The sequence below is a fragment of the Chiloscyllium plagiosum genome, chromosome 18, assembly GCF_004010195.1.
Source record: "Chiloscyllium plagiosum isolate BGI_BamShark_2017 chromosome 18, ASM401019v2, whole genome shotgun sequence".
Lineage (NCBI taxonomy): Eukaryota > Metazoa > Chordata > Chondrichthyes > Orectolobiformes > Hemiscylliidae > Chiloscyllium > Chiloscyllium plagiosum.
This window is the reverse complement of record NC_057727.1, coordinates 4,463,859-4,477,152: the sequence shown is the minus strand read 5'-3', so window position 1 is coordinate 4,477,152 and position 13,294 is coordinate 4,463,859. Positions and strand designations below refer to the sequence as shown.

Below are 13,294 nucleotides of genomic sequence, written 5' to 3'. Positions count from 1 at the left end.
GGTGGCAGGGGAAGATGCCGGGAGTGGAAGTTGGGTTGGTGGGGGCTGTGGACCTGATGAGGGAGTCATGGAGGGAGTGGTCTTTCCAGAACGCTGATAGGGGAGGGGAGGGAAATATATCCTTGGTGGTGGGGTCTGTTTGGAGGTGGCGGAAATGACGAAGGATGATACGCTGTACATGGAGGTTGGTGGGATGGTAGGTGAGGACCAGTGGGGTTCTGTCCTGGTGGCGATTGGAGGGGCGGGGTTCAAGGGCGGAGGAGCGGGAAGTGGAGGAGATGCGGTGGAGAGCATCGTCAACCATATATAAGGGGAAATTGCTGTCTTTGAAGATGGAGGCCTTCTGGGTTGTTCGGTATTGGTGATAGATATAGGACATGTCAGAGGTAGGTTCTTTACTCAGAGAGTAGTAGGGGTGTGGAACGCACAGCCTGCAACAGTAGTAGACTCAACACCTTTAAGGGCATTTAAATGGTCATTGGATAAACTTATGGATGATAATGGAATAGTGTAGGTTAGATGGGCTTCAGATTGGTTTCACAGGTCGAGGGCTGAAGGGCCTGTACTGCGCTGTAATGTTCTATGTTCTATGATGCGCTATGCCACATCTCTGGAGCATGTGGGACTTCAGTCCAGACCTCCTGACCCAAAGGTAGGGACACCCCACTGTGCCACAAGTGGCCTGGTTCCTACACAAGTCAATGCTACCTCACTGCCACCTCTCTTGGCTCCTATTGCTAAGTTTAATGTCAGGTACTGGATAAGCAGAAAGTGCTCCCACCGAAATGCTACGAAGACTGAAGCCATTGCTTTGGCACCTGTGCCAAACACTGGTCCATAGCTACCAATTCGATATCTCTCCCTGGCAACAGTCTGAGGTCAAACCATTCTGTTCACAATCTGGATGTTGTATTTTACTCTGAGATAAGCTTTTGATCACATATTGAAGCCATCACTAAAACCATTGTTTCCATCCTGGTAACATTACCCCTCTTCTCCCTTATCTTAGCTCATCTTCTGGTTAAATTCTCATTTGTTCCTTTGTTCATTCCAGCCATCATCATTCCAATGGTTGGTGTCTCATGCTCTTTCCTCCCATCCAGTCCAAAGATGTGCAGGTCAGATGAATTGGCCATGCTAAATTGCACATAGCGTTAGGTGCGTTAGTCAGAGGGAAATAGGTCTGGGTGGGTTACTCTTCGGAGGGTCGGTGTGGACTGGTTGGGCCGAAGGGCCTGTTTCCACACTGTAGGGAATCTAATATAATCTAAAAACTTGAGATCATCCAAAAATCTGTTGGACTTGTCTTAACTTTTGGTCACCTGATATCTCATTATATGGATTAGCAAGATTTTTTTTATGTAGCTCTTATATACTCTCTTGGGATAGTTCACTATGTTAAAAAAGGTGCCATATAAATATAAGTTGTTCTTGTTACAATGAATTGCAGTCCCATTAATCACTCATGGGGGTGCTGTTGCCACAGGCAGCCATGTTGATGTGCAGCACCACCTGCAGGTCAACATTAGTATTGTAACCTGGGGAAACAGCAACAATTTCCATCGAAACCAGAAGTGCTTCCCAAATCTTTTCCCACTGTGGACTCCATTTCAGGGAATAAGAATAATTCCTCAGTGAGGTTTGAGAGCTGTGGCATGGAGGAGGTGAGACAGCTCCTGTAGAGCTATAACTTGATCAGAGTTCCATTGTGTCCATTCCTTCCTCAGAGGTCACAACCCCAAAATGTCAGCATACGACCCAACTTGGAGTCCTGACCCATACCTTGGGAAATTCTGATAGAGAGTTTTAAATGGAATAAAATATTGTCAATCAAAATTGGACACTTATGGAAATGTTTAACATCCCATATCAATACCCTCCCCCGTCTTTCTATCGTATATTCCCTCTACATTTAAGGGCATTGGTTAGCTCAATTGGCTGAATGGCTGGTTTGTGATACAGAGTGATACTAGCTGCATGGGTTCAATTCCCGCAACAGCTGAGGTTACCATGTTACTGTGTCAAATTCTTGAAATTCCCTCCCAATGGCATTGGGGATCAACCTGCAGCATTTCAAGAAGGCAGCTCAAGTGCAACTATGGACAAGCAATAAATGTAGCCAGCCAGTGGTACCCACATCCCACAAGGGACTAGGGCAACTCCTCCACTCAGAGGGTGGTGCATGGAATGAGGTGGTGGAGGCTGGTACAATAACAACATTTAAAAGGCATCTGGATGATAAGGTTTTAAAGGGATATGGGACTAGATTAATTTAGGATATCTGGTCAGCATGGACAAGTTGGACTGAATGATCTGTTTCTGTGCTGTACATCTCAATGACTCTAAGTGAATAAATAAAAATCAAACTCTCCTTCTCAACCTCTCCCCTCACCTGAGGCATGGTCAACCTCAGTTAAGCCACCACTGGTTGTCTTTCTCACTCTCCGACAGGGCAGTCTATGATCTGGCAAGACTATAGTGCCATTACCCTTACCACCTCATTCTCAAGCAATTCCCATTTAAAATTCTTGTCCTTGCGTTTAAATCCCTTTATGGCCTCTCAGCGCCCCATCATTGGAACCTTCTCTGGTCAACCTGTACCCTATGTCCTTCTGATTTCTCCACCCTCTTGCACATATCTCCCTCCATTGGCGACTCCTTCAAGTTTCTAAACCTAGTGCATGAATTCCCAAAACCGCTCCATTTCTCCAGCTTCTTCTCCCTTGTTTAAGGCTCACTTCCTTCACCAGGAGTTTTGGTGTGTCATCCAAATCTTTCTCCTGTGGCTCAGCTGATTCCATCCTTGTCCCTGAGGCTTGAGGTTCTGTTTCTCTTTCTAATATTTCAACACCCATATCAAGGTAGGTACTCCAGTGCAACACTGAGGCATACACTGTACATGTTGCCTCTTTGGTAAGGCTTTCAGCTGATGTTCCATCTGCCAATGTGGTAGGTATAAAAGATGGCATGATACAATATTAAAGAAGGCAGGGGATTTGCCAACTGGTGTCCTGTTGTTCACATATATCACCCCATCTGTTGTTATGATGTTTGTTTTCTGCTTATTATCATCTTTCTGTTTATGGGAGCTTGCTGCTGCATTTTGATGTTACAGCAGTAACTACACAATGTGAAAAGTGTAAAGTGATTCGAGACATCCAATGGTCATGAAAAGTGCAATATAAATACAAGTCTACCTTTTTTAAAGTTGGCATCCATTTTGTCCTGGTTGTGATGCCTGTTTGCATGCTTTCCATGTTAAAGGCGCTACATAAATCCACCTTATCATTGGACCCCTCTGCACAAGGGATTGTCTGATTTAAAGTGATTTTCTCTGTTGTTTAAAGAAAGCTGTGTGTTTCAGGAAGTGTTTCGGACTCGGGAAGGATTAAAGCTGCTGAAGCTGGTGGCACAGTCGTTCTCCAGGAAACTGAGCTCCCCTGCTGACTCGTGGCTGATATCGCTGAGCAAACCCAGTGAGGACGAGAAGCACCTCCTGATGATGCTGGCCAGCGATCGAGGTGATTGTCCAATGAGGCGGTGCTCACCATCTATGGATGGAGCAGTAAAATTGCAGAATAGTGCAGCTCAGGAGAAGGCCATTTGGTTCACAGTTTTAAGCAACAGTTCAGTTAGACCAACTGTCTGACATTTTCCCCATAATACCTGAAATTTTAATCCTTTCAAGTATTCATCAAACTCCCTTATTGCATGCTACTGTTGAATCTGTGTCCATCACATTCTCATTCTCAATCCTAACCACTTAGTCCTTATACGGGCATCACCTCTGATTCTTTTGCCAATCTGCAGCAGTGGTTAGCACTGCTGCCTCGCAGCGCCAGAGACCCGGGTTCAATTCCCACCATCACATTCTCATTCTCAATCCTAACCACTTAGTCCTTATACGGGCATCACCTCTGATTCTTTTGCCAATCTGCATCTTCCAGGTATTGTCCCTTCAGCCAATGGGAACAGTCTCTATTTTCTTCATTTTTAAGTTCTTCACCATTTTGAGTTTCTCCATTAAGTCTCCTCTTAGCCTTCGATCTTCTAAGGAGAATTCCCTTCTATCCATGTTTCTGGAATCCCCTTACTGCGGGAACCACGAGGTTCCCAACCTTTCTCATTTTTCTGGGAGACTTCAACCAATCATCGTTATTTCCTTTTCAGGAGGGAAATCTGCCATCCCGACCCAGTCTGGCCCACATGTGACTCCAGGCCCACAACAATGTGGTTGACTCTTAAATGCCTGCTGACCTGGCCAACTAAGGCCAGTTCAACCAATGAGAGATGGCCTTGCCAGCGATGCCCACATCCCAAGAAATAAAATGGGAAATGGGTAGCACTGGTGAAGCCAGCATTTGTCATCCATTCTTAATTGTCCTTGAATTGAATGGCCATAGGCTTTCCCATCCCGACAATTCATGTTGGGGGTGTGAGAATGGCAGAGTTCGGGTATGTTAGACTGTTTCCTGCCTAACTAAATGTCCTTCCCACCTCCAAGCCACCACAAGAGGGACCATGAAATACATCCCACCATTTTCCCGTTTGGGGAACACTTGGAAGGATTTGTAGGCTGGTCAGCAACCTACTGAACCTGTCAGAAACTCTCTTTCCCCAGTCAACAGGCCCAACTGATATATAGCTGACTGTCTCTGTCTCTGGGAGAGGCAACTGGTTCTAAGCATACATTCTGAACTCCTTCCTCACGCTCCCTGTGATAGATTAAAACTGACCCCCTTCACCACTCACAGTGAAGATGGAGAAAGTACAAAATGTTTGGGGTAGCTCAGTGGTTAGCACCGCTGCCTCACAGCACCATAGACCCGGGTTCAATTCCACCCTCGGGTAATTGTCTGCACGTTCTGTGCGGATTTCTGTGCGGGTTTCCTCCGGGTGTTCCTGTTTCCCCCCCACAGCCCAAAGATGTGAAGGTAAGGTGGATTGGCCATGGTAGCAGGGTTACTGGGATGGGGTAGGATGCTCTTTGGAGAGTTGGTGTGGACTACGTGGGCTGAAAGGCCTGCTTCCACACTGTAGGAATTCTATGTTCTCTCTGTCAGTCATATGATTAGAGATAGCACTTGGTTATACAGGATCTTGTTTAGGTAGATTTACTGCCATCAAGCCTTCCTATAAGACTGGTCTATGAGGCTTACTCATATTAATTGGGGAAGGATTAAGCATGAATGAGTCTCTGGCAGAAGATGCACATACACAACTAACAAGAAGTAGTTTATTACATAATAATAGGATAACAGCTTATATTCACTTAAAACTAGTTAACTGCATCAACACTACATAAGAGATATTCTCTTTTATGAAATAGTACCTGGGTCCATGCTACGTGGAGATAGACTGTAGAACTGACAAACCACAAACTGAACAACTACTTCAGACAGACTTAGAAATGACTAGCTCCACCCAGAGACAGTTATATATATCTCGGGTTGGGGGTATTCTAAATCTTCCAAATTCGGCCTATCAGGCCTGGTGTTTTATTCAACAGACCATGTCTCCACTTAGTGAACTGCGCATGATTATCTCTTCCAGAAAAGATATACAGACACTTGAGTAACTGCTAAAACGAACTACAAGGCTGACACAGAGACATAGAGTAATAGAGTCATGTAGAACGGAAACAGACCCTTTGATCTAACTTATCCACGCTGACCAGACATCCCAATCTGACCCAGTCCCATTTGCCAGCATTTGACCCATATCAAGAAGTGATGTAACTAACAGGAAGTAACTATCAGAAAAGGTTGATTGGGTAGCTACACCTTTCTCTCAAAAAAAAAGAGGAGGCTGAGGGATGACCTGATAGAGGTCTTTATTTGATGAAGTGATTTGATAGCATCAATGCAGAGGCAGAGATTTCACTTTGGGTAGAGGTACAGTCACCATAGTTCCAGACAATCATAGGGCTGCTCTCTCATTAGACAGAGATGACCTACGGGGAGTTTAACCCATGGGGTTACCATACTTCAGGTGGGGGTAGAGGGTGAGAAGGCAGGACCTCCATAGTAACTTTACTTGTGCTAGAGTAAAAACCAGTGGGTATTACATATAAATTGATCACTATAAATCCAACAAAGGAATGTTCTGACTAAGATTGGCAAAAATGGATGTTGAATGGAGACGTTGAAGCAAATAGAATATAGATATCTTTAAGAGGAAGCTGGATAAAAACATAGAATCATAGAGATGTACAGCACAGAAACAAACCCCTTGCTCCAACTCATCCATGCCGACCAGATAACCTAAATTAACCTTGAGCCATTTGCTAGTGTTGGCCCATATCCCTCTAAACCCTTCCTACTCATGTACCCATCCAGATGCCTTTTAAATGTTCTAACTGTACTAGCTTCCACCACTTCCTCTGGCAGCTCATTCCATACATGCACCATCTTCTACATGAAAACATTGGCCCTTACGTCCCTTTTAACTCATTCCACTTCTATCTGAAACCTGTGAACTTTAGTTTTGGATATCTCTACCCTGGGGAAAAGATCTTGCCTATTCACCCTATCCATGCCCCTCATGATTTTATAAATCTCTATAAGGTCACCCCTCAGTCTCTTACACTCCACGGAAAAATGCCCCAGCCTATTCAGCCTCTCCCTACAGCTCAAATCCTCCAACCCTGGCAACATCCTTGTCAATCTTTTCTGCACCCTTTCAAGTTTCACAACATCTTTCCTATAGCAGGGAGACAAGAACTGAATATGAGGAAGAAAGGAAGAATATACTGTAAAAGGAAGGAAAATACAAGGCTTAAGTTGGCTGTAATCACCAGTCTGTGCCTGTTGGGCTGAATGGCCTGTTTCTGTGTTGTAAAATTCTATTTAATATTCAAGTCCTAAACAATGCATTCTTATTTTTGTAATCCAGGTACAATACCAGCAAAGGAGGTGCTCATGATGCTGGGAGAGGTGAAGGAAAACCTGAAAGAGGTAAGGCTTTTTATCTTTTTCCAGAGGGATATTTCTTCAACTCCAGAACGTGGTTAGAATATGGAGCTCTCTGCTGCAGAGTCTTTGATTAATGCAGTTTCACCACAAACACTGATTGCATTTACTACCCATTAGCTCAATAACATGATTATTATTGATCACTGACATTAGCAATGCTGGCTATGATGGATGATTGATGCTTGTTCCTACCTCACAGGGCCAGTGTTGCTTCTTTAAATCTCTCTACTCGCTGTTCCAAACCATTCAGCTATGTTGGGGAACTCATGATTTTCTCCACATCACATGCAGTTTCATGTTGGGGTGGCAAACCTCGCAGGAAGTGGACATGATCCTTATTTCAAATATCCAAGAAAATATTGTGGATTGTGCACTAATAGCAATGATCAGTTCCATCCCCATGGAGTGAGAATGGAGGTGGGATTATTCACTCTTATCATGAGAGATGTACAGCAGAAGGAAGAGTCACTCTTTTTAAAAAAATTAAACTCGACTTCGATTACCTCTGAGCACATAACCTGAACATTGTTTACATGGATTTCCAAATGAACGTAAGAACTAGGAGCAGGAATAGGCCATCTGGCGCCTCGGGTCTGCTCCGCCATTCAATACGATCATGGCTGATCTTCGCATGGCCTCGGTTCCACTTACCTGCGTGCTCACCATAACCCCTAATCCCTTTATTATTCAAAAATATATCTTTGACTTAAAAAACCTTGTGAGGGAGCGTCAACTGCTTCACTGGGCAGTGAATTCCACAGATTCACAAGCCTTTGGGTGAAAAAGTTATTCCTAACCTCAGTCCTAAATCTGCTCCCCCTTATTTTGAGACTAGTTGTCCCCTAGTTCTAAATTCACCCACCAGTGGAAACAACCTCCCTGCTTCTATCTTATCTACTCACTTCATAATTTTATAACGTCCCTGCTCATTCTTCTAATTTCCAATGAGTATTGTCCCAGTCTACTTAATCTCTCCTCATAAGCCAACCCTCTCCACTCCAGAATCAACCTAGTGAACCTCCTCTGCACCCCCTTTAGTGCCAGTACATCCTTTCTCAGGTAAGGAGACCAAACTCCAAGGAGTACTCCAGGTGAGGCCTCACCAGCACCCTATACAGCTGCAGCATAACCTCCCTGCTTTTAAACCCCATCCTTCTAGCAACAAAGGAGAAAGTGAGGTCTGCTGATGCTGGAGATCAGAGTTGAAAATGTGTTGCTGGAAAAGTGCAGCAGGTCAGGCAGCATCCAAGGAACAGGAGAATCGACGTTTCGGGCATAAGCCCTTCTTCAGGAAGCCCTGAAACTACTGTGTTATTCTAATTTTTAAAATTCATTCATTGTGTGTGTGTGTTGCTGGCTGGGCCAGCATTTATTGCCCATTCTTAATTGCCCAGAGAGTAGTTAAGAGTCAACCACATCGCTGTGGGTCTGGAGTCACATGTAGACCATAACAGGTAAGGATGGGAGTGTCCTTCCCTGAAGTGAACCAGAAAAAATTTTGCGATAATAATTTTGCGGTCAATATTGGATGCTTAATTCACCATTTGCTATGGTGGGCTTCAAACCCTTGTCCCCTGAATATTATCTGAGTCTCTGGATTAATAGTCTAATGATAGTATCACTAGACCATTGTCTCCCTAGCTACCATCTGTAGCATAGGTAAAGTAGTACATCTTGGTAAACAAATAAAGGTGAAAGAGACAAAAGGATTAGATTGATAGGAATAGAGAAGGAATGAGATGTGGCCTCTGTAGGTGCATATGCACCAGTTCAGTCAAATGGCCATTCTATGTAATTCTCTGTAATGGTGGAACCGGCTCAAGGTGCTGAATGGCCTGTTGGTTCTGCTCCTATGTTCCTAATTGTGGTTTCATTTGCAGATTGGGATCCACAATGTCACATCTGCTACAGGTTGCCAAGGGAGACCCAGCCATCCCCGTGGAGATTATGGGAAACTCTTTGTTGTGCTCGTTATCATTGGCTCAATCTGCGCAGTGATCATCATTTCAGGCCTCGTCTACATCTGTTGGCAACGAAGACTTCCAAAATTAAAGAACATGGTTAGTGATATGCCCGAACCTCATGGCTACAGATATCATGAGCCAAGGTTGTGAGGAAAGGTTAGGGGAAATTTGACTGTCTCTTGTTTGGGGAAGAGACTTTAAGTTGTTGAAAGACACTATGAAAAGACAAGATTTTTTTTCATTTAGTCAGATTTTTGAAGAGTCACTTGAGTCAAAACATTAATTCTGCTTTCTTCCCATAGATGATGCGAGATCTGCTGATTTTCACTAGCAATTCCTGTTTGTTTCAGATCTCCAGCATCTGCAGTTCTTGTTGTATTTCAATCTGTTTAACCTACCCTCTCACTTGTTTTATAGCTTTGGCCTTGTCCTACAATATGGCATATGACCCTACCCCTCGCTTTCCAAATTGTGGAGGAGATGGTTCCTTCTATAAATTAGCATCTCTCCCTTAGCTTTGCTGTCAGTTCATTGAAAGAAATGTTGTTTATTTATTAGAATTCATTTAACTGGTGTAAAACGTTTGACCCCATAGCACTGCTGTGGGGGGAGGCATGAATTGCAGGATTGGCTACGGAATAGAAAGAGGCGCTAACAACATTGCAAATGTTAAGAAATCAGTGGCAGGAAATCCTGCAAAAAGTCTGAAAGTGCATTTCCAACACAGCTACTTATATTAATATAGTGGCTTTAAGATAGAATAACAAATGGAACTCTGTCCTACCTTTTGATTCACTGGTAAAGCGTGGTCATATGAATTGAAATGCTAGAAGCTAGTCAGTCCAGACAGAACTCTTACCCAAAGCTTCAGGAATTGAGGAGGTATAAAGATTAGGAGAGAACAGAATCAAAAACATAAAATATGCATATGAGTATTGCTGAAAAAATTACACATTTTTACTTAAGCTTTCCATCTTGCAATCATCAGGACAGTTTGCAAGAATGCCAATTCACAGAGAAAACAAATGTTTATGAGACGAGAGTGCTGATTGGTTTGCCAGTGATCTCTGATTGTTCGAGGGATTGTGTGTAGAATGCATCTACTAATGCTGATGGACAGTTAACTGCCAAGCATTATTTACATTTAAACCAGGCAGATTAATTCTGATTGGTCAGGGCATTGCCCCGAGAAATGGATCAGCGAATGGTTGTCACCTATTTGCCGATCTGCCATTTTGCAGCAATACTCATGTTCTGGACTAACATTTAGAATTATTTTAATATTAGTTCTGAATTACTCAGCTATTATTTTTACTCAGTTATTTAATTTCATCTCCCCTCAGTCTCATGGCGAGGAACTCCATTTTGTTGAGAATGGTTGCCACGACAACCCAACCTTGGACATAACCATAGACAGCACTTCAGAGATGCAGGAGAAGAAGCCCAGTGTGAATGGCGATGCAGTAGAATGTTCCGGAGGCTGGACCACACTTATCACCAAAGGGTCAAAAGATGAGCCGGACAGTCTTGAAGAAGACACCCACCTTTAGGAACCTTCACCATTTCTGAATTAGTATAGAGGATATATTTTTTTTGATGGACCCCTGTACTTTGCACAGAGGCATCATTGCTTCATAAGGACTGACCTAATGCTGCATTCTAATCCTACAATATTCCTCCGCTCTATCACACCATGAGTCCATGGTTCAACAAAAAGAAAGCACTAATAGTGAGCCAATGGAATTTGTTTGGTGCATATCTTGAGTGGAACCATCTGAAAATGAAAGTGACTGATCACTTTATACACGGGAATAGCAGAGTATTTCACAGACATCATTTATTCCCTTTCGTGCCCCACATTTGAGTCCAATCCATTGAATGTATTTAGAGCTCCTAAGCATAACATATAGATAGTTCTTTCCTAGAGTACAGTGCAGAATCACTAGCGGCATTTAGCACAAGTTCATTAAAAGTCTACAGGGATGACTGGGACAGCTAACATTGGTGAATCATCGTTAGGGCTGAGGACACTTTATTAATGTTTATGTTAAAATATATAGGCCTGGGTTTTGTCATTGTAATCTCTCAAAGTGAATGGATTACCGTTGACATGGCAATTGGGACGTTTTGGTCATTTTTAGCAAGTGTTTGGAGAGGTTTATTCTGCTTCTTGGTGGAGTGAAAGAGTTTGTAGTTTACAGTGCATCTGAGAATCTTCCAATTCTCTCTATCCTCATCCTTGGCAAAACACAATGTTCAAAACAGAAGAACAACAAGAAAGGTGTGCTGTCATAGTAGCAGCTTATTTGGAAGGCAGTTGAGGTGATTCAATGGGATTCAATGTCCCTCCTTAATTGCCTTTTAACAGAGGTCACCCAACCACAAGACTTATAGCAATGATGTGATAGAATACACATGAAAAGTATACACAGTAAGTAGTAGTGGTCTTTTGAAAAAAGCCATAGTTTCTAAAGTCCATTAAACTTCAGCTTTTATGATGTAAGTAGCTGTCTTAGGTATTGGAATTCTCAATCTGTCTGATTTAGCTTTTAACTAAAATGGTATGATGGATGGAGTTGTAGTGCAAGGCACATTAGAATGTTTGGACATGGGCTTCATGCACCAGCTCACTTTCACCCCAAATTTGGACAAATCATTCTTGTTCATTTGTTACTATAGAACTTGAATACTGCTGAGAAAAGACATGTTCTGTTAAAGCTTTTCATCTTGCATTCATCAGGACAATACTAAAATGAATGGAAAACAATATTTGCACTTATAAGAGGAGAGTGCTAATTGGATAGCAAGTGGAATGTAGTGACAATGGGTGACAGCCATTCCCTGGTCCATTTCTCCAGGCAATGCCCTGAACAATCAAAGTTAATCTGTCTGGTTTAAAATTTAAACAAAACTTGGCTGTTAACTGTCAGCAACATTAACTGGTGCATACTCCATGGCATTGCCTGTATCTATCAAAGTCCACTTACTAACCAATTAGCACTGTCCTCTCATACAGTATCAATGTGGTTAAATGTCATTTCTCTCCACAGATGCTGTCAGACCTGCTGAGCTTTTCCAGAAATTTCTGTTTTAATTTCCGATTTCCAGCATCTGCAATTCTTTCAGTTTTTATTTTGTTCACCCTTTACTTTGGTATTTCTTGCAAATTGTCCTGATGAGTGCAATATACAAGTATACAAAACAGGAGCAGGTGTATATCATTTGGCCTCTTGAGCCTGCTGTGTCATTCAATACCTTCATGGCTGGTCTGTTTGTGTTACAAATTCCACGTTCCCATCTATCAACCAATAACCCTTCATCCCCCGACATAACAGGAATCTATCCACTTCTGCCTTAAAAATATTCAGTTATCTGCCTCACTGCATTCTGAGGCAGAGAGTTCCAAAGTCACACAAATCTCTAACAGAAAAACAAGTCTCACCATCTCTGTCCTAACAGGGTGATGCCAATTTTTAAAAATAGAGCCCACAAGGGGAAACATCCTTGCAAATTACTGCAGATGCTGGAATCTGAAACCAAAAGAGAAACTGGTGGAAAATCTCAGCAGGTCTGGCAGCATCTGTAAGGATAGAAAAGAGCTGATGTTTCGAGTCTAACTGACCCTTTGTCAAAGCTAAAAAAAGGGAGAAATAGGGAGGTATTTATACTAGGCTGAGAGAAGGTGAGTCATGACTCCAAAAGCAAAGGTAGCAATAAAGGGGTGATAATGACAGTGCATAGAGAGATTATAGGGAGGTTAGGAGCTGTGAATGACCAAGGCTGAAGCCAGTGCTGTGTGACAAAATATGTGGGGGATGGGGGGGATGGGTGAAGCAGAGAGAACACATCTTCCCTTCCCTCCTCCTGTCTGCATTCCGCAGAGATCGTTCCCTCCGGGACAACCTAGTCCCCTCCTCCATCACACCTAACACCTCTCCCATCACACACGGCACCTTCCCATCACACCTAACACCTCTCCCATCACACACGGCACCTTCCCATCACACCTAACACCTCTCCCATCACACACGGCACCTTCCCATCACACCTAACACCTCTCCCATCACACACGGCACCTTCCCATCACACCTAACACCTCTCCCATCACACACGGCACCTTCCCATCACACCTAACACCTCTCCCATCACACACGGCACCTTCCCATCACACCTAACACCTCTCCCATCACACACGGCACCTTCCCATCACACCTAACACCTCTCCCATCACACACGGCACCTTCCCATCACACCTAACACCTCTCCCATCACACACGGCACCTTCCCATCACACCTAACACCTCTCCCATCACACACGGCACCTTCCCATCACACCTAACACCTCTCCCATCACAC

General features: G+C 43.4%; 1 protein-coding gene across 2 annotated transcripts in view; it reads left to right on the top strand.

The window, feature by feature from the left end:
- The window catches only part of podxl2 (podocalyxin-like 2), a 59,395-nt gene extending 47,346 nt beyond the window's left edge, over positions 1–12,049 (top strand). For both annotated transcript variants that reach the window (XM_043707600.1, XM_043707601.1), the window contains 4 exons: positions 3,365–3,521; positions 6,895–6,956; positions 8,855–9,034; positions 10,282–12,049. In XM_043707600.1, coding sequence (XP_043563535.1) covers positions 3,365–3,521; positions 6,895–6,956; positions 8,855–9,034; positions 10,282–10,488 — 606 coding nt within the window. In that variant the 3' untranslated portion in view covers positions 10,489–12,049. The remainder of the gene's footprint in view (positions 1–3,364; positions 3,522–6,894; positions 6,957–8,854; positions 9,035–10,281) is intronic.
- Positions 12,050–13,294: the final 1,245 nt, after the last annotated feature.